We start from the raw sequence: 22032 nt of genomic DNA on the forward strand, positions 1-22032 counted from the left end.
ACATCTTTAAGATAATTAGATGACAGACCAACACATAACACGTGACAGATACACAAACATCTTTAAGATAATTAGGTGACAAATAGGCCTACACATAACACGTGACAGATACACAAACATCTTTAAGATAATTAGATGACAGGCCAACACATAACACGTGACAGATACACAAACATCTTTAAGATAATTAGATGACAGGCCAACACATAACACGTGACAGATACACAAACATCTTTAAGATAATTAGATAACAGGCCAACACATAACACGTGACAGATACACAAACATCTTTAAGATAATTAGATGATACATAGGCCTACACATAACACGTGACAGATACACAAACATCTTTAAGATAATTAGATGACAGGCCAACACATAACACGTGACAGATACACAAACATCTTTAAGATAATTAGATGACACATAGGCCAACACATAACACGTGACAGATACACAAACATCTTTAAGATAATTAGATGACAGGCCAACACATAACACGTGACAGATACACAAACATCTTTAAGATAATTAGATGACAGGCCAACACATAACACGTGACAGATACACACACATCTTTAAGATAATTAGATGACACATAGGCCAACACATAACACGTGACAGATACACAAACATCTTTATGATAATTAGATGACAAATAGGCCTACACATAACACGTGACAGATACACAAACATCTTTAAGATAATTAGATGACACATAGGCCTACACATAACACGTGACAGATACACAAACATCTTTAAGATAATTAGATGACACATAGGCCAACACATAACACGTGACAGATACACAAACATCTTTAAGATAATTAGATGACAGGCCGACACATAACACGTGACAGATACACAAACATCTTTAAGATAATTAGATGACAGGCCAACACATAACACGTGACAGATACACAAACATCTTCAAGATAATAAGTTGACACATAGGCCAACACATAACACGTGACAGATACACAAACATCTTTAAGATAATTAGATGACAGGCCAACACATAACACGAGACAGATACACAAACATCTTTAAGATAATTAGATGACAGGCCAACACATAACACGTGACAGATACACAAACATCTTTAAGATAATTAGATGACAGGCCAACACATAACAAGTGACAGATACACAAACATCTTTAAGATAATTAGATGACACATAGGCCTACACATAACACGTGACAGATACACAAACATCTTTAAGATAATTAGATGACAGGCCAACACATAACACGTGACAGATACACAAACATCTTTAAGATAATTAGGTGACAGGCCAACACATAACACGTGACAGATACACAAACATCTTTAAGATAATTAGATGACAGGCCAACACATAACACGTGACAGATACACAAACATCTTTAAGATAATTAGATGACAGGCCAACACATAACACGTGACAGATACACAAACATCTTTAAGATAATTAGATGACAGGCCAACACATAACACGTGACAGATACACAAACATCTTTAAGATAATTAGATGACAGACCAACACATAACACGTGACAGATACACAAACATCTTTAAGATAATTAGGTGACAAATAGGCCTACACATAACCCGTGACAGATACACAAACATCTTTAAGATAATTAGATGACAGGCCAACACATAACACGTGACAGATACACAAACATCTTTAAGATAATAAGTTGACACATAGGCCAACACATAACGCGTGACAGATACACAAACATCTTTAAGATAATTAGATGACAGGCCAACACATAACACGTGACAGATACACAAACATCTTTAAGATAATTAGGTGACAGGCCAACACATAACACGTGACAGATACACAAACATCTTTAAGATAATTAGATGACAGGCCAACACATAACACGTGACAGATACACAAACATCTTTAAGATAATTAGATGACAGGCCAACACATAACACGTGACAGATACACAAACATCTTTAAGATAATTAGATGACAGGCCAACACATAACACGTGACAGATACACAAACATCTTTAAGATAATTAGATGACAGACCAACACATAACACGTGACAGATACACAAACATCTTTAAGATAATTAGGTGACAAATAGGCCTACACATAACACGTGACAGATACACAAACATCTTTAAGATAATTTGATGACAGGCCAACACATAACACGTGACAGATACACAAACATCTTTAAGATAATTAGATGACAGGCCAACACATAACACGTGACAGATACACAAACATCTTTAAGATAATTAGATGACACATAGGCCTACACATAACACGTGACAGATACACAAACATCTTTAAGATAATTAGATGACAGGCCAACACATAACACGTGACAGATACACAAACATCTTTAAGATAATTAGATGACACATAGGCCAACACATAACACGTGACAGATATACAAACATCTTTAAGATAATTAGATGACAGGCCAACACATAACACGTGACAGATACACAAACATCTTTAAGATAATTAGATGACAGGCCAACACATAACACGTGACAGATACACACACATCTTTAAGATAATTAGATGACACATAGGCCAACACATAACACGTGACAGATACACAAACATCTTTAAGATAATTAGATGACAGGCCAACACATAACACGTGACAGATACACAAACATCTTTAAGATAATTAGATGACAGGCCAACACATAACACGTGACAGATACACAAACATCTTTAAGATAATTAGATGACAGGCCAACACATAACACGTGACAGATACACAAACATCTTTAAGATAATTAGATAACAGGCCAACACATAACACGTGACAGATACACAAACATCTTTAAGATAATTAGATGACACATAGGCCTACACATAACACGTGACAGATACACAAACATCTTTAAGATAATTAGATGACACATAGGCCAACACATAACACGTGACAGATACACAAACATCTTTAAGATAATTAGATGACAGGCCAACACATAACACGTGACAGATACACAAACATCTTTAAGATAATTAGATGATACATAGGCCTACACATAACACGTGACAGATACACAAACATCTTTAAGATAATTAGATGACAGGCCAACACATAACACGTGACAGATACACAAACATCTTTAAGATAATTAGATGACACATAGGCCAACACATAACACGTGACAGATACACAAACATCTTTAAGATAATTAGATGACAGGCCAACACATAACACGTGACAGATACACAAACATCTTTAAGATAATTAGATGACAGGCCAACACATAACACGTGACAGATACACACACATCTTTAAGATAATTAGATGACACATAGGCCAACACATAACACGTGACAGATACACAAACATCTTTATGATAATTAGATGACAAATAGGCCTACACATAGCACGTGACAGATACACAAACATCTTTAAGATAATTAGATGACACATAGGCCTACACATAACACGTGACAGATACACAAACATCTTTAAGATAATTAGATGACACATAGGCCAACACATAACACGTGACAGATACACAAACATCTTTAAGATAATTAGATGACAGGCCGACACATAACACGTGACAGATACACAAACATCTTTAAGATAATTAGATGACAGGCCAACACATAACACGTGACAGATACACAAACATCTTCAAGATAATAAGTTGACACATAGGCCAACACATAACACGTGACAGATACACAAACATCTTTAAGATAATTAGATGACAGGCCAACACATAACACGTGACAGATACACAAACTTCTTTAAGATAATTAGATGACAGGCCAACACATAACACATGACAGATACACAAACATCTTTAAGATAATTAGATGACAGGCCAACACATAACACGTGACAGATACACAAACATCTTTAAGATAATTAGATGACAGGCCAACACATAACACGTGACAGATACACAAACATCTTTAAGATAATTAGATGACAGGCCAACACATAACAAGTGACAGATACACAAACATCTTTAAGATAATTAGATGACACATAGGCCTACACATAACACGTGACAGATACACAAACATCTTTAAGATAATTAGATGACAGGCCAACACATAACACGTGACAGATACACAAACATCTTTAAGATAATTAGGTGACAGGCCAACACATAACACGTGACAGATACACAAACATCTTTAAGATAATTAGATGACAGGCCAACACATAACACGTGACAGATACACAAACATCTTTAAGATAATTAGATGACAGGCCAACACATAACACGTGACAGATACACAAACATCTTTAAGATAATTAGATGACAGGCCAACACATAACACGTGACAGATACACAAACATCTTTAAGATAATTAGATGACAGACCAACACATAACACGTGACAGATACACAAACATCTTTAAGATAATTAGGTGACAAATAGGCCTACACATAACCCGTGACAGATACACAAACATCTTTAAGATAATTAGATGACAGGCCAACACATAACACGTGACAGATACACAAACATCTTTAAGATAATAAGTTGACACATAGGCCAACACATAACGCGTGACAGATACACAAACATCTTTAAGATAATTAGATGACAGGCCAACACATAACACGTGACAGATACACAAACATCTTTAAGATAATTAGGTGACAGGCCAACACATAACACGTGACAGATACACAAACATCTTTAAGATAATTAGATGACAGGCCAACACATAACACGTGACAGATACACAAACATCTTTAAGATAATTAGATGACAGGCCAACACATAACACGTGACAGATACACAAACATCTTTAAGATAATTAGATGACAGGCCAACACATAACACGTGACAGATACACAAACATCTTTAAGATAATTAGATGACAGACCAACACATAACACGTGACAGATACACAAACATCTTTAAGATAATTAGGTGACAAATAGGCCTACACATAACACGTGACAGATACACAAACATCTTTAAGATAATTTGATGACAGGCCAACACATAACACGTGACAGATACACAAACATCTTTAAGATAATTAGATGACAGGCCAACACATAACACGTGACAGATACACAAACATCTTTAAGATAATTAGATGACACATAGGCCTACACATAACACGTGACAGATACACAAACATCTTTAAGATAATTAGATGACAGGCCAACACATAACACGTGACAGATACACAAACATCTTTAAGATAATTAGATGACACATAGGCCAACACATAACACGTGACAGATATACAAACATCTTTAAGATAATTAGATGACAGGCCAACACATAACACGTGACAGATACACAAACATCTTTAAGATAATTAGATGACAGGCCAACACATAACACGTGACAGATACACACACATCTTTAAGATAATTAGATGACACATAGGCCAACACATAACACGTGACAGATACACAAACATCTTTAAGATAATTAGATGACAGGCCAACACATAACACGTGACAGATACACAAACATCTTTAAGATAATTAGATGACAGGCCAACACATAACACGTGACAGATACACAAACATCTTTAAGATAATTAGATGACAGGCCAACACATAACACGTGACAGATACACAAACATCTTTAAGATAATTAGATAACAGGCCAACACATAACACGTGACAGATACACAAACATCTTTAAGATAATTAGATGACACATAGGCCTACACATAACACGTGACAGATACACAAACATCTTTAAGATAATTAGATGACACATAGGCCAACACATAACACGTGACAGATACACAAACATCTTTAAGATAATTAGATGACAGGCCAACACATAACACGTGACAGATACACAAACATCTTTAAGATAATTAGATGATACATAGGCCTACACATAACACGTGACAGATACACAAACATCTTTAAGATAATTAGATGACAGGCCAACACATAACACGTGACAGATACACAAACATCTTTAAGATAATTAGATGACACATAGGCCAACACATAACACGTGACAGATACACAAACATCTTTAAGATAATTAGATGACAGGCCAACACATAACACGTGACAGATACACAAACATCTTTAAGATAATTAGATGACAGGCCAACACATAACACGTGACAGATACACACACATCTTTAAGATAATTAGATGACACATAGGCCAACACATAACACGTGACAGATACACAAACATCTTTATGATAATTAGATGACAAATAGGCCTACACATAGCACGTGACAGATACACAAACATCTTTAAGATAATTAGATGACACATAGGCCTACACATAACACGTGACAGATACACAAACATCTTTAAGATAATTAGATGACACATAGGCCAACACATAACACGTGACAGATACACAAACATCTTTAAGATAATTAGATGACAGGCCGACACATAACACGTGACAGATACACAAACATCTTTAAGATAATTAGATGACAGGCCAACACATAACACGTGACAGATACACAAACATCTTCAAGATAATAAGTTGACACATAGGCCAACACATAACACGTGACAGATACACAAACATCTTTAAGATAATTAGATGACAGGCCAACACATAACACGTGACAGATACACAAACTTCTTTAAGATAATTAGATGACAGGCCAACACATAACACATGACAGATACACAAACATCTTTAAGATAATTAGATGACAGGCCAACACATAACACGTGACAGATACACAAACATCTTTAAGATAATTAGATGACAGGCCAACACATAACACGTGACAGATACACAAACATCTTTAAGATAATTAGATGACAGGCCAACACATAACAAGTGACAGATACACAAACATCTTTAAGATAATTAGATGACACATAGGCCTACACATAACACGTGACAGATACACAAACATCTTTAAGATAATTAGATGACAGGCCAACACATAACACGTGACAGATACACAAACATCTTTAAGATAATTAGGTGACAGGCCAACACATAACACGTGACAGATACACAAACATCTTTAAGATAATTAGATGACAGGCCAACACATAACACGTGACAGATACACAAACATCTTTAAGATAATTAGATGACAGGCCAACACATAACACGTGACAGATACACAAACATCTTTAAGATAATTAGATGACAGGCCAACACATAACACGTGACAGATACACAAACATCTTTAAGATAATTAGATGACAGACCAACACATAACACGTGACAGATACACAAACATCTTTAAGATAATTAGGTGACAAATAGGCCTACACATAACCCGTGACAGATACACAAACATCTTTAAGATAATTAGATGACAGGCCAACACATAACACGTGACAGATACACAAACATCTTTAAGATAATAAGTTGACACATAGGCCAACACATAACGCGTGACAGATACACAAACATCTTTAAGATAATTAGATGACAGGCCAACACATAACACGTGACAGATACACAAACATCTTTAAGATAATTAGGTGACAGGCCAACACATAACACGTGACAGATACACAAACATCTTTAAGATAATTAGATGACAGGCCAACACATAACACGTGACAGATACACAAACATCTTTAAGATAATTAGATGACAGGCCAACACATAACACGTGACAGATACACAAACATCTTTAAGATAATTAGATGACAGGCCAACACATAACACGTGACAGATACACAAACATCTTTAAGATAATTAGATGACAGACCAACACATAACACGTGACAGATACACAAACATCTTTAAGATAATTAGGTGACAAATAGGCCTACACATAACACGTGACAGATACACAAACATCTTTAAGATAATTTGATGACAGGCCAACACATAACACGTGACAGATACACAAACATCTTTAAGATAATTAGATGACAGGCCAACACATAACACGTGACAGATACACAAACATGTTTAAGATAATTAGATAACAGGCCAACACATAACACGTGACAGATACACAAACATCTTTAAGATAATTAGATGACACATAGGCCTACACATAACACGTGACAGATACACAAACATCTTTAAGATAATTAGATGACAGGCCAACACATAACACGTGACAGATACACAAACATCTTTAAGATAATTAGATGACACATAGGCCAACACATAACACGTGACAGATATACAAACATCTTTAAGATAATTAGATGACAGGCCAACACATAACACGTGACAGATACACAAACATCTTTAAGATAATTAGATGACAGGCCAACACATAACACGTGACAGATACACACACATCTTTAAGATAATTAGATGACACATAGGCCAACACATAACACGTGACAGATACACAAACATCTTTAAGATAATTAGATGACAGGCCAACACATAACACGTGACAGATACACAAACATCTTTAAGATAATTAGATGACAGGCCAACACATAACACGTGACAGATACACAAACATCTTTAAGATAATTAGATGACAGGCCAACACATAACACGTGACAGATACACAAACATCTTTAAGATAATTAGATAACAGGCCAACACATAACACGTGACAGATACACAAACATCTTTAAGATAATTAGATGACACATAGGCCTACACATAACACGTGACAGATACACAAACATCTTTAAGATAATTAGATGACACATAGGCCAACACATAACACGTGACAGATACACAAACATCTTTATGATAATTAGATGACAGGCCAACACATAACACGTGACAGATACACAAACATCTTTAAGATAATTAGATGACAGGCCAACACATAACACGTGACAGATACACAAACATCTTTAAGATAATTAGATGACAGGCCAACACATAACACGTGACAGATACACAAACATCTTTAAGATAATTAGATGACAGGCCAACACATAACACTTGACAGATACACAAACATCTTTAAGATAATTAGATGACAGGCCAACACATAACACGTGACAGATACACAAACATCTTTAAGATAATTAGATGACACATAGGCCAACACATAACACGTGACAGATACACAAACATCTTTAAGATAATTAGATGACAGGCTAACACATAACACGTGACAGATACTTAAACTTCTTTAATATAATTCAAAACATCTTTAAGATAATTAGATGACACATAGGCCAACACATAACACTGGACGTTGTTTACATGACAGATACAATCGTTAAGATATTCAGATGACAAAAACATTTGCGCCATTTCATTTACAGACACATATCACACTGGATGTCATGACAATTACACAACAGATGACATTCTTGTATTGACACAACGTACGGTATGTCAGTCACGTGACCGAAGTACGACACACAGCACCCATTGTTTCTTCCAGGCATCTCTTCGAATAAAGTCTACCGTCCCCCCGAACGAAATGGAATTTATATAGAAAATATACTTTTACCAGTGTCCGCCCCCCCCCCCCGGAAAATGTTGTCCGCCCCACCCCCCCCCCCCCCCCCGAATATATCAAGAGCCCCTCCCCCCGGAGAACAAAGTCTGGAAGAAACCTCTGACAGCACCCAGCTGTGTCTGGTGTGTTTACATGTGTCTATAACACATAAACATCCATCTATATGTCACTACTTCAGCTGACCACACATAGACTCATTCAAGAAGAAGGTATAGCGAGCTTTACTTATGCACATATGAGTAGTTTAACAGGTAGGGGGGCGTTATCACTTTTGTAACATTGGATAACGGTACGAGCTAAAGTTGAATCTACCATCGCATCAGTGGTGTTAAAAAGTACCCCTCCACCCCTCCACCTATCCATCACGTTTACTTTTTCGGTTTGGTGTCACCCCCTTCTAACCTATTATTTAATTTTTTTTTAACTGGATAAAAAATTGTTTTGACAATAAATTTTACAGTTTTTTCGTTTTGGTGTGATCTCCTAAATGGGGTCACCCGGTGCGGACCATACTACCGGCCCCTGCCCTGTGACGTCTTCGCATCACGTGACAGTCAGTAGTGTCGTGAGTTGAAACTACGGAGTGTTTGCTTTATACACACATTAGGTTGTGAAAACAGACACGTAAGAACCAACACATTTTAAAAGTGCAGCAAGTCTTATCCAGTTTCGATTAATGAACCCAAAATTAAATATGGTGATAAAAGGAAATGCATCACTAAAATGGATTTCGACCGATCAATTAAATTGATTTGTTGGGATTTAGGTTAACTGCCCGAGATCGATAGATAATTGCGAACTGAACACTTCAGTGATTGAATGTAGAGGTTCTAAACTTTGTGTTCAATAAAGTCACGATTAAAATTTAGGAAATTAACTTTTTCAAGAAATTTTGAAAGATCTCAAGACAACAATACTCACGGGTACGTGGTGCCGGTTCTCAAGACTACAGAGGCGGCTGAAGTTCTGGAAATAGTCTTGGGGCAACTGGTGAACAAATGTGGGGTGTGACTTCAGTTCTCGCTCCAACTCTATCACGTCTCCGTGGGTAGGTTCTAGGTTAAAACGTGGGTAGGTTTTAGGTTAAATCATGGGTAGGTTTTAGGTTAAAACATGAGTAGGTTTTAGTATAAAACATGGGTAGGTTTTAGGTTTAAACATTGGTAGGTTTTAGGTTAAAACATGGGTAGGTTTTAGGTCAAACATGGGTAGGTTCTAGGTTAAAACGTGGGTAGGTTTTATGTTAAAACATGGGTAGGTTTTAGGTTAAAACATGAGTAGGTTTTAGTTTAAAACATGGGTAGGTTTTAGGTTTAAACATTGGTAGGTTTTAGGTTAAAACATTGGTAGGTTTTAGGTCAAACATGGGTAGGTTCTAGGTTAAAACGTGGGTAGGTTTTAGGTTCAAACATGGGTAGGTTTAGGTTAAAACATGGGTAGGTTTTAGGTTAAAACATGAGTAGGTTTTAGGTTCAAACATGGGTAGGTTTTAGGTCAAACATGGGTAGTTTTTAGGTTAAAACGTGGGTAGGTTTTATGTTCAAACATGGGTAGGTTTAGGTTAAAACATGGGTAGGTTTTAGGTTAAAACATGTGTAGGTTTTAGGTTAAAACGTGGGTAGGTTTTAGGTTCAAACATGAGTAGGTTTTAAGTTAAAACGTGGGTAGGTTTTAGGTTAAAACATGGGTAGGTTTTAGGTTAAAACATGTGTAGGTTTTAGGTTAAAACGTGGGTAGGTTTAGGTTAAATCATGGGTAGGTTCTACGTTCAAACATGGGTAGGTTCTAGGTTAAAGCATGGGTAGGTCTTTGGTTAAAACATGGCTAGGTTTTAGGTTAAAACATGGGTAGGTTTTTGGTTAAAACATTGTATGTGTTCAGAGTTTCTTCCAGGCATCTCTTCGGGGGGGCAAAGCCCCCCCCCCGAAAAATTTTTACCGCCCCCCCGAACGAAATGAAATTTATATAATTTATATAGAAAATATATACTTTTAACAGTGTCCGCCCCCCCCCCCCCGAAGATTTCAAGTGCCCCCCCGGAGAAAAAAAGTCTGGAAGAAACACTGTATGTGTTAGGTTAAAACATGGGTAGTTTGTAGGTTAATAATTAATATTTCTGATTTTAAAATAGGTAGGTTCTATGTTAAAAACTGTTAATTACTCCCCGCCCCCCCCCCCCCCCGCAATCGCTACGCCTCTGATACTAGGCATATGTGTTGAAACACAGTAAACATTATAATGTGTTATGTGTTGCTTTGATATGACGATGTGTTTGTCTGACCACGGAACGTCGCATTGTTTTGACGATTTGTTTATACCTGACCACGGGACATGACTACTACTCACAAACTGTTCACTAACACTCCACACACCTGCTGTGGTTGTTGCGGTCTCTAAGTATTCTGTGTTAAAGTTTTTATGTTGCCGATGTGCTGTCTCCATTAGTTATTTTATTTTAACAAGTTTCTAGGAATGTGTTTTCTTTTGATCACTTCACGGTCGGATTGTAACTGTAATAAACATCGTTATCGTTGGATTAATGTGTGTTCCTGTTATATGGAGCTAGTCAAGCGTGTCACGGTTTAATTCACTTCAGCAGACGGAAAACAACACACCGTAACAACAACCTATGTGAATAATCTCCAGTGGAACGACCTGTTACATTTGTTACAGGTAGGTTTTAGGGTTAAATATAAGACATGTTTCTGTCAAGTTCCAAACCAGCTTTAACACGAAGTCGAGCTTTGGGAGAAAACTTTCCAGTGCGAGGTATTGACGAACAAATTAAAGATTTCTCCAGGGGAGGGAAGCTAAAATTGGTCATTATTTCAGCAGCCTCTCAGCAGGAATATAAAGACCAGCTTTTTTTAAGAAAGAATATTTTTGGGGGTTGGAGAAGGTTGAAATAGCGATGATTGTTTGGCTTTTTTTTTAAAAAGGATTTAGAAGTACAGCTTCAAACTAAACGAATCTCATTATAGGAATTGAATGAATGCTTACATATATAAATAGTAACGTCGTGTTTTCGTTTGTCAATAGAAAATGTACAGGGGCTTAGAAATCGGATTGATCGCTTCACAAGAACCATAAACGCTTTGTATTTATTTGATGTGTAGGCCTATTCGAGAGTTGCCAAATGTTCGGTTAATTTCCTCAGCATGTTGCGGGGGGTTTGTTGTTGTACGACAACAACGCTAGCCCTGTAGCCAGTGGCTAATTCAGGCTTCAGACAAGTTTTGTCGTGTTCGTGTCTCGCTGTTAAGTGATGAATGGTAGTTACTGTCCTTGTCTTGCTACTACATATGGTGTAGCTACTGTCCTTGTTGTCTTGCTACTACATATGGTGTAGTTACTGCCCTTGTTGTCTTGCTACTACATATGGTGTAGTTACTGCCCTTGTTGTCTTGCTACTACATATGTTGTAGTTACTGCCCTTGTTGTCTTGCTACTACATATGGTGTAGTTACTGCCCTTGTTGTCTTGCTACTACATATGGTGTAGTTACTGCCCTTGTTGTCTTGCTACTACATATGGTGTAGTTACTGCCCTTGTTGTCTTGCTACTACATATGTTGTAGTTACTGCCCTTGTTGTCTTGCTACTACATATGGTGTAGTTACTGCCCTTGTTGTCTTGCTACTACATATGGTGTAGTTACTGCCCTTGTCTTGCTACTACATATGTTGTAGTTACTGCCCTTGTTGTGGATGTGCTAGGTAAACGGTGTGTTCACGATTATCGCAATGCTACTTTAACATACATGTGTGTCTCTGTGTGTTTCATATGTGTGTTGGGATAGGGGTGTGGGTGTGTGAAAGAGTATGTATGTGTGTGTGGCTGTGTGTGGCAGTGTGTGTGTGTGTGTGGCTCTGTGTGTGGCTGTGTGTTTGAACTAACATTGTCTGTAGCCACTGTAGCGTATACCTGTAGCATATTTTAATGGCTTGTCGTAATGTTTCATGTTTAACCATAAAAGATGAACAAACAATTTTTAAAAGCAATATTTTTTTCCAACGTGCTATAAAATATTCATACGTCAATGACCTTTCTCTGTGTGTATGCAGCCAATCAGAATGTGTATAGATGTCACATGCATGCCCAAACTACCAGAGACATAATTTTAAAAATCCTATTTCTAGTTTTCAACGTAGCTGGTTGTAACAAGGTTTCTTTTTTAATAATTTCTACTTCGGGGGGGGGGGTATATTTGAACCCTTGCGGTCGGGGTGGGGGTGTACTCTGGGGGGGGGGGGGCTTTGTACAAACGTCACACCTTGAAAAAAAAGATACACAAAAGGTTTTGATGATTCTGCAAGTACCACCGCATGAAAAAAAAAAGTTTTTAAAAATGTAGCAGACTACATCCTACCTAAAGTTTTGACGTACTCATAGAGTCCCTCGGCGGTGGCAACGTCACCATTCTGTGGGGAAATTTAAAAAACTGGAATCAATACGTCAGCCAGATCACCATGGCTACAGCATCTCACTATCACCACACCTAAAACAATGCATGCGGTTACATTTTTATTTTAACACTTTGATGGGACCGGTGGATGGAGCTGGGTGGGGTGGGGTAGGGTGGGGCTCTGAAGGGGAGGGGTAGTGTTAAAGCTTAGCAAGGTAAAGTAAGTAATTTAGGAAATCAAGACAATATGGTTTACGGTTCGAAAATGAGTTGTGATTATAGACTTGAATAGGGGGAATCGGACGTTCTACAGTTAAAAGGAGGAACTGAGATCCGAACTCGAGACTTTTGGACTTAGAGCCACCAAAAGCTCTACCATTCGACCACGCCGTCTCCATGGATGGGTTATAGGGCTGTGGTTGTAGACTAGAAATGGGAGATAAAGCTGGAATTTTAATGCTTACAGATGTAATTGTGTTATTGTATATATAGTGCTTCGGCTCGTCATTTAAAGCAAACGTCTAGAGTTTCTAGTGAGAGAGTGAGCCTAGGCTACTTACAAACAGATGGACTCGCGCCATTAAAGCCTTGATGGCAGCCACTGACGGCCCGTGTTTCTAGTGAGAGAGTGAGCCTAGGCTACTTACAAACAGATGGACCCGCGCCATTAAAGCCTTGATGGCAGCCACTGACGGCCCGTGTTTCTAGTGAGAGTGTGAGCCTAGGCTACTTACAAACAGATGGACCCGCGCCATTAAAGCCTTGATGGCAGCCACTGACGGCCCGTGTTTCTAGTGAGAGTGTGATCCTAGGCTACTTACAAACAGATGGACCCGCGCCATTAAAGCCTTGATGGCAGCCACTGACGGCCCGTACGGTAGAGCTTGACCCTCCGGGCCCAGGTACAAAGTGATGGAGGCGTTCAGCCACTCAATACTCTCGTTCAGCTTCCCTTCTAGAAGATTAAGATGACATTGGTGTCATGTATGTCATGCATGTCATGTTTGTCATGGGTGTCACGCATGTCACTGATGTCACACACGTTTTGTCAAGTGTCATTGATGTCATACATGATATCGATGTCACACGTGTCATGGATGTCACATATGTCATTGTCATGTGTCATTGATGTCATACATATCATTGATGCGACACCTGTCATAGATGCCACATCTGTCACTCTGTCACGCATGTCAGATATAGTTATAGTTGTAATATTCCTAATGTCCCAGTAGTTAAATAAATCGGCTACGATAAGAGCGGGGATATTTCAAGTTTGATGTGTTAAATGGACATTACACGTCTCCATCTAAACATTAATGGACATTAAATAGATGTGTGGATCTAACCTTTGATGGGGAGATGGACATAAAACTGACATAAGATGGACATAAGATGGACATTAGATGGACATAAGATGTGTGAATCTAACCTGAGAAAGCTGTCTGTCCGATTTCATAAACATCAACTGGCGCTAATGGTGGCCCTTGGAATCCTAAGTAATCTCCCCTTGCCATATCTAAAGCTTTCATTTTATAAACAGCCTGAAAATTTATATGTATATATATATATATATATATACAGTGGCGTAGCGAGGTCGGGTGTCACCCGGTGCGGCACTTAATGGTGTCACCCCCCCAGAGGCATAGAGACCCTTCCCAGGGACAAACTTTCAAATTTTCGATTTGCACCCCCCCCTCAAACTTTCGATTTGCACCCCCCTCAAGTTTTCGATTTGCACCCCCCCCCCCTCAAACTTTCGATTTGCACCCCCCCTCGAGTTTTTCTCTATATATTTTGCTATTTTTTGCCTTGGTGTCACCCCCCTAAATGGTGTCACCCGGTGCGGTCCGCACCCCCCGCCCCCCCCCTCGCTACGCCCCTGTATATATATATATATATATATATATATATATATATATATATGGAATGGGATGGTATTACAGATTAATTTTTGTGACAGAACAGACTCAAAGATTTAATGTCACTGGATCAGAAAAGTATTTGTAGTGTAGAAATTATGCATGAGGTTTCTAAAGCCCACGATATTTATTACAGTCAGTTATCATTGTTGAAAATACGTTAGTTTTTCGTTGTTATACGCTGAAAAGGGTTTGAAAAAAAGTCCTAATATGATGGGATGAAGTTGTAAAGTTCAGTGTTATTTTTTTTCTCTGAGTTACATGTGTCCCGTGTGTTCAGTCACTTCTTTAGCTTTCGCGTTTTTTTGTTGTTGACATGAGCAGGTAAAATCGTGTTCTTTAACCAAGGCATTCTCCTTGGGTTGTAACGTGAAGAAATGTTAATGGTCTGTAGACTGTGTGTTACACTGATTACATGTCTGGTCAGAAACCCCATTTACAGGTGGTAAAAATACCACTTTCATAATGAACAGTGGAAGTCTTCACCTGTGGTGTTACATAAAAGTGGTTTAATTGCTTTGTGGTGCTTCAATAGCTGGCAATGAAGGTGGTGTTCGGGACCAGCGTGAACACAGTGTGTTAATTCCCATGATAACACCACGTATCGCATTGTGTCTCTGTGTGTAAGACCTCATACATTATTTGACACACTCACCCTCACAAATTCAACCCACCTTTCTTAAATTCTAGATCCGCCCATCCTTACTTTGAAATGATATGCCAGGGACCATGCCGACCCACCAACCTCTCCCACACCCAGCAGCCTATGCCGACCCATCAACCTCTCCCACACCCAGCAGCCTATGCCGACCCATCAACCTCTCCCACACCCAGCAGCCTATGCCGACCCACCAACCTCTCCCACACCCAGCAGCCTATGCCGACCCATCAACCTCTCCCACACCCAGCAGCCTATGCCGACCCATCAACCTCTCCCACACCCAGCAGCCTATGCCGACCCACCAACCTCTCCCACACCCAGCAGCCTATGCCGACCCACCAACCTCTCCCACACCCAGCAGCCTATGCCGACCCATCAACCTCTCCCACACCCAGCAGCCTATGCCGACCCATCAACCTCTCCCACACCCAGCAGCCTATGCCGACCCATCAACCTCTCCCACACCCAGCAGCCTATGCCGACCCATCAACCTCTCCCACACCCAGCAGCCTATGCCGACCCATCAACCTCTCCCACACCCAGCAGCCTATGCCGACCCATCAACCTCTCCCACACCCAGCAGCCTATGCCGACCCATCAACCTCTCCCACACCCAGCAGCCTATGCCGACCCATCAACCTCTCCCACACCCAGCAGCCTATGCCGACCCACCAACCTCTCCCACACCCAGCAGCCTATGCCGACCCATCAACCTCTCCCACACCCAGCAGCCTATGCCGACCCATCAACCTCTCCCACACCCAGCAGCCTATGCCGACACTTCAGCCGGCCATGCTAGCCCCACACTTCCCCAAGTCACCTACCCTGATCCCACTCAGCCCCAGCTCTAGACAACTTCGGTTACCCACTTCAGCCATCTATACTGGCCCACATCAGACCCAACCCGTCTCTGGTTACCCGTCACCCAGCAGTCTATACCGACTAACCCACAGCACCTGCCCTCGGCCGCCACTCCTCCCAGTAGCCTATACTGCCTGACCCCCCCTCCCCCACACAGTGGCCTATACTGCCCCCCCCCCAGTCACCTATACTGCCTGTTCCCCCCCCCAGTAGCCTATACTGCCCCCCCAGTCACCTATACTGCCTGACCCCCCCCTCCCCCACACAGTGGCCTATACTGCCCCCCCCCCAGTCACCTATACTGCCTCCCCCCCCCAGTAGCCTATACTGCCCCCCCCAAGTCACCTATACTGCCTGACCCCCCCTCCCCCACACAGTGGCCTATACTGCCCCCCCCCCCCAGTCACCTATACTGCCTGACCCCCCCCCCTCCCCCACACAGTGGCCTATACTGCCCCCCCCCCCCCCCAGTCACCTATACTGCCTGTCTCCCCCCCCCCCCCATAGTGGCCCACGAGGAACTACCTGAAGACGCAGCAGAGATCTCTTGGCCCCACGGATGTCCTCCCTGTCTGCCAGAAACTGCTCCATCGAGTTCCTCACGGCGTAACGGAAACTCTCTGTGGGAGGAATGGAAATACAACAGTTTAATGGCGTAACGGAAACTCTCTGTGGGAGGAATGGAAATACAACAGTTTAATGGCGTAACGGAAACTCTCTGTGGGAGGAATGGAAATACAACAGTTTAATGGCGTAACGGAAACTCTCTGTGGGAGAAATGGAAATACAACAGTTTAATGGCGTAACGGAAACTCTGTGGGAGAAATGGAAATACAACAGTCAGCAACAAGTTGTCTCGTGTAAAGGAGGGCTTTCGTTATATCATGGTTGAAAACTTAAAGCAGGGCTGGGCCTAGTGATGGGCCTACAGCTGGGCATACAGCTGGGCCTACAGCTGGGCCTACAATTGGACCTGGAACAGCGCCGTAATATGGGTGAAGACCAACTAAGACTAAGACCAAGAGGGTAGTGCAGCTCTGTTTAGACGTCCCAACAACTTAAGACTTTCTCAATGATTTACTGATTCACTGACCTACTCCTTCCTTCCTATATTTACACACATCCTGTATGGACTAGTGTACGGTTATTGAATAGTAAATTATACAATCTCTCCATCTCCACCGTTCATCCCATTTTAATCCGTCACGTAAATTCAGATCCTAATTGATACGGGTTGCATATGGCTTAAAGGGATGGCGGGAAAATTATTTGTTTCATTTGAAACAGGCGTGTCGTCCTCGCATGCCCGGAGCAATGGGTTCTCCCCCCCCCCCCCCCCCACACACACACCCGGCCCAGCCCCCACCCCTTCAGTGCATATATGAGAGATGTTTCCTCGCCTGTTGTATCATAAAGTCTACACTACTGTCACACTAATGTATACCAGTAGCTTGTAAGAACATCAAACGTTTTTACCAATCATGCGCGTCATTTCCCCAGCAATACATTCGATAGGACAACAAAATGTGTGTTGTTTTGTAAGACAGGTATCCATTGTTTTTTTTAGTAATCCAAGGTATAAGATGATCACACTATTACACCACAATTCCCAAACAATTGTAACTACCTCCATCGTCAAACACCACCACCAACAACAACAACAATATCTACATCATCACCACTCTTAGTTTTTAAAAGTTTAGTGCAATATGACAAATTTATACGGCAAACATTTCTCACTTAAATCATCCGATACACTATTGAATTTTGCTGTGGGATATTTTGTCTGAGATATTTTGTCTGAGAATAATTGACCATGGTATCATATTTTGTCCTGATATATTTTGTCCTGGTATCTTTTGTCCGTGAGATCATTTGTCCTTGAGATCATTTGTCCTGATATCATTTGTCTTGAGATCATTTGTCTTGAGATCATTTTTCTTTAGATCATTTGTCCGTGAGATATTTTGTCTGAGATCATTTGTCATTGAACCCTTTAAAGTGTCTATAATTATGTTCCTTCTATTTTATGTGTAACCCCATTGCTAGTTCGTTAGGTTAATTAACCCGTGCTAATTATTTCAACACAAAAACCTACCAAAGTTTTCACCCAGCACCGACGAGTAGTCGTTAGCAAATCTTTTGATGACGTTGTACACAGCATTGGGATGTTGAAGCTCGTGACGCACTTCCTGTCCACTCCGGAACCTGACGTCCCTAAGGCGATCTGAATAAAAACTGGGTGGAAAACATCACCTTTAAATGATGTGGAAATGTGGAAATTGGGTTGTTGCTGTGATTTTGTCAGCGTGGAAATATTTGTATTGATCAAAAACTCCCGTTACACGTAGCATTCTGAAATCTTTTAACATGCTAGGGAAAACCACGGAGTCTCATAGCGTTATAATATGTATATATGTATGTATGTATTTAGAGATAGAGAGGTCCCCCCCCACCCCCCGAAGAGGTGCCTGAAAGAAAATTCGTATGAATGATCTTTGAACCTACATAAAATTATACCGGTTGACGTATTTCGTTTTAAATATATATTTTTGGAAGGATTTCGGCGCCCTCAAATGGTCTGCCCCCCCCCCCCCCCCCCCAACAACTGCCATGTAGCTCCGCCACTGAAGCTTACATAACTGACGGGCTAATTGTTTCTATCAAGGCCCTGGATATATTCGACTCCAAATTTCCAAACTATGTATAGCCACCCATCAGATAGGCCACTAGCCACAGACAAGTGAACGGCAAATATTTTCTTCAGTTCAGCTGTTAGCATACAACCATTAAACATCGCTGTGAACACACTACTCGCTGCTCTTTGTAATCTAACTTCCGTTGTTTATATACCAGTGTTGCCCAGATTATAAACCTACTCTATTTACTTCCTTTTTTATACACCAGTGTCGCCCAGATTACAGACAAATCTTCTAATGGATTACTCGTTTAAAAACTATTTTCTGTTGTGAAATACATAACAGAATGCCAGAATATCTAATTTTATCCCCCCCCCCCTCCCGCTTGTAACTTTGATCCAAGTCTAGACAGCCAGGCTATTATCCCATAGAAAACAAAACCCCACTCACTTTGAAAAGGTCTTCAGCCTTTCGTACTGTTGGTCGATGAAACGTTTGAACTCTCCCAGCAGGCTCTCCTCCTCCATCACCATCCTCTCCACCTTCAGGGAGGAGGTGAAGATCTCTGATGACGTCAGGCTAATTACGGCGGCGAGGATGAGTGCACAAAGACAGGTAGATTTGAGATCAGGATTCATGTCTGTCTGTCTGTCTGTCTCTCTCTCTCCCTCTCTAGCTGTCTGTCTATCTATCCGGCTCTCTCTATCTGACTGTCTCTCTCTATCTGGGGAAACACGCAACTGTAAAAAAAAATGTGTTTAAAATCTATTGGCTCTAATATTTAGAGAAGCTTTGCAAGCAAAACAAAATTCCCATCAAAACAAGAAAAAAATATTGTATCCAGAAATATCCATTTATATTGACGAAATACTCTGCGTATTTTATAAAATTGCTCGGATACAGCACGTGGATTAACAAATGATTTATTTACAGTTTGATCAGTTCAGTTTAGATAAATGGGTGTTGAATATTTTATTGTCTCGTAACTTTGATTACATGACTTCATGCATCACCGATTTGGTTGACGCTTTGTTTACAAAACAAGCCAACATATTATGATGTAATATCCACTCCATAACGAACATAGTCCACACAGTCCGAATTTGGTGGAGCATGCACATGTTAATGTGGAAGAGTATGTATACCCAGCGAGTAATTAGTAAGAAGTATTTGCCTTGTCTAGCCTCTAGCTAACGTAGAGGTGCATTTTAATGTAACAAGTGGACAGCACCACACAAGTAGTTGAAGCACAGACCTAATACACTAAATTAGTTGAAACACAGACCTAGTACACTAAAGTAGTTGAAGCACAGACCTAGTACACTAAAGTAGTTGAAGCACAGACCTAGTACACTAGTTGAAGCACAGACCTAGTACACTAAAGTAGTTGAAGCACAGACCTAGTACACTAAAGTAGTTGAAGCACAGACCTAGTACACTAAAGTAGTTGAAGCACAGACCTAGTACACTAAAGTAGTTGAAGCACAGACCTAGTACACTAAAGTAATTGAAGCACAGACCTAGTACACTAAAGTAATTGAAGCACAGACCTAGTACACTAGTTGAAGCACAGACCTAGTACACTAGTTGAAGCACAGACCTAGTACACTAAAGTAGTTGAAGCACAGACCTAGTACACTAAAGTAGTTGAAGCACAGACCTAGTACACTAAAGTAGTTGAAACACAGACCTAGTACACTAAAGTAGTTGAAGCACAGACCTTGTACACTAAAGTAATTGAAGCACAGACCTAGTACACTAGTCACATAAACAGCCGCAGCACATACCCAACAAACATCTGCACGTTCAACAGCTGAAGAACGAAATAAACCTGCGGCTGTCCCATGCGATCTAACTGTTCAGCCCTCCTATCCCTGGGGTCTGATCATTGTGATAACCAGGGGCGTAGTAGAGATAGATGACACGGGTGGGTTACATAGGTGTTTCAGAAACCTTCACAGATACAGATTCCTTCATAGATACCATCACAGGTATGATACGCAGCACAACAGCTGAGCTTATAACAATCTTTTGAGCGATTGATTTTTTGCAGCAGTTCGATTGATTTGTTTTAGAATAATCGATAGTTCCCTCGTTGTTGACTAAAACGAGTTAGATGTTCACCAGCAGAATGATAATGAGAGAAACATAGGAAGCGATAAGGAACCCAGATATAAGAGCTGTTCACGTCTATCCCACATTAGCCAATCT

The 22032-nt window shown here is 40.1% G+C and overlaps 1 protein-coding gene across 1 annotated transcript in view; it reads right to left on the reverse strand.

Moving 5' to 3' along the window:
* Nucleotides 1-20459, reverse strand: part of LOC131954139 (prolyl 4-hydroxylase subunit alpha-3) — a 29191-nt gene extending 8732 nt beyond the window's left edge. The window contains exons 1-7 of the mRNA XM_059317668.1: nt 20272-20459; nt 19281-19420; nt 17708-17802; nt 15171-15282; nt 14560-14693; nt 13703-13754; nt 10256-10389 (exon numbers count right to left, since the gene is read on the reverse strand). Coding sequence (XP_059173651.1) covers nt 10256-10389; nt 13703-13754; nt 14560-14693; nt 15171-15282; nt 17708-17802; nt 19281-19420; nt 20272-20459 — 855 coding nt within the window. The remainder of the gene's footprint in view (nt 1-10255; nt 10390-13702; nt 13755-14559; nt 14694-15170; nt 15283-17707; nt 17803-19280; nt 19421-20271) is intronic.
* Between the last annotated feature and the right edge of the window lie 1573 nt (nt 20460-22032).

This window comes from Physella acuta, unplaced genomic scaffold (genome assembly GCF_028476545.2).
Source record: "Physella acuta isolate Inbredline_101_S28 unplaced genomic scaffold, ASM2847654v3 ptg000975l, whole genome shotgun sequence".
Lineage (NCBI taxonomy): Eukaryota > Metazoa > Mollusca > Gastropoda > Physidae > Physella > Physella acuta.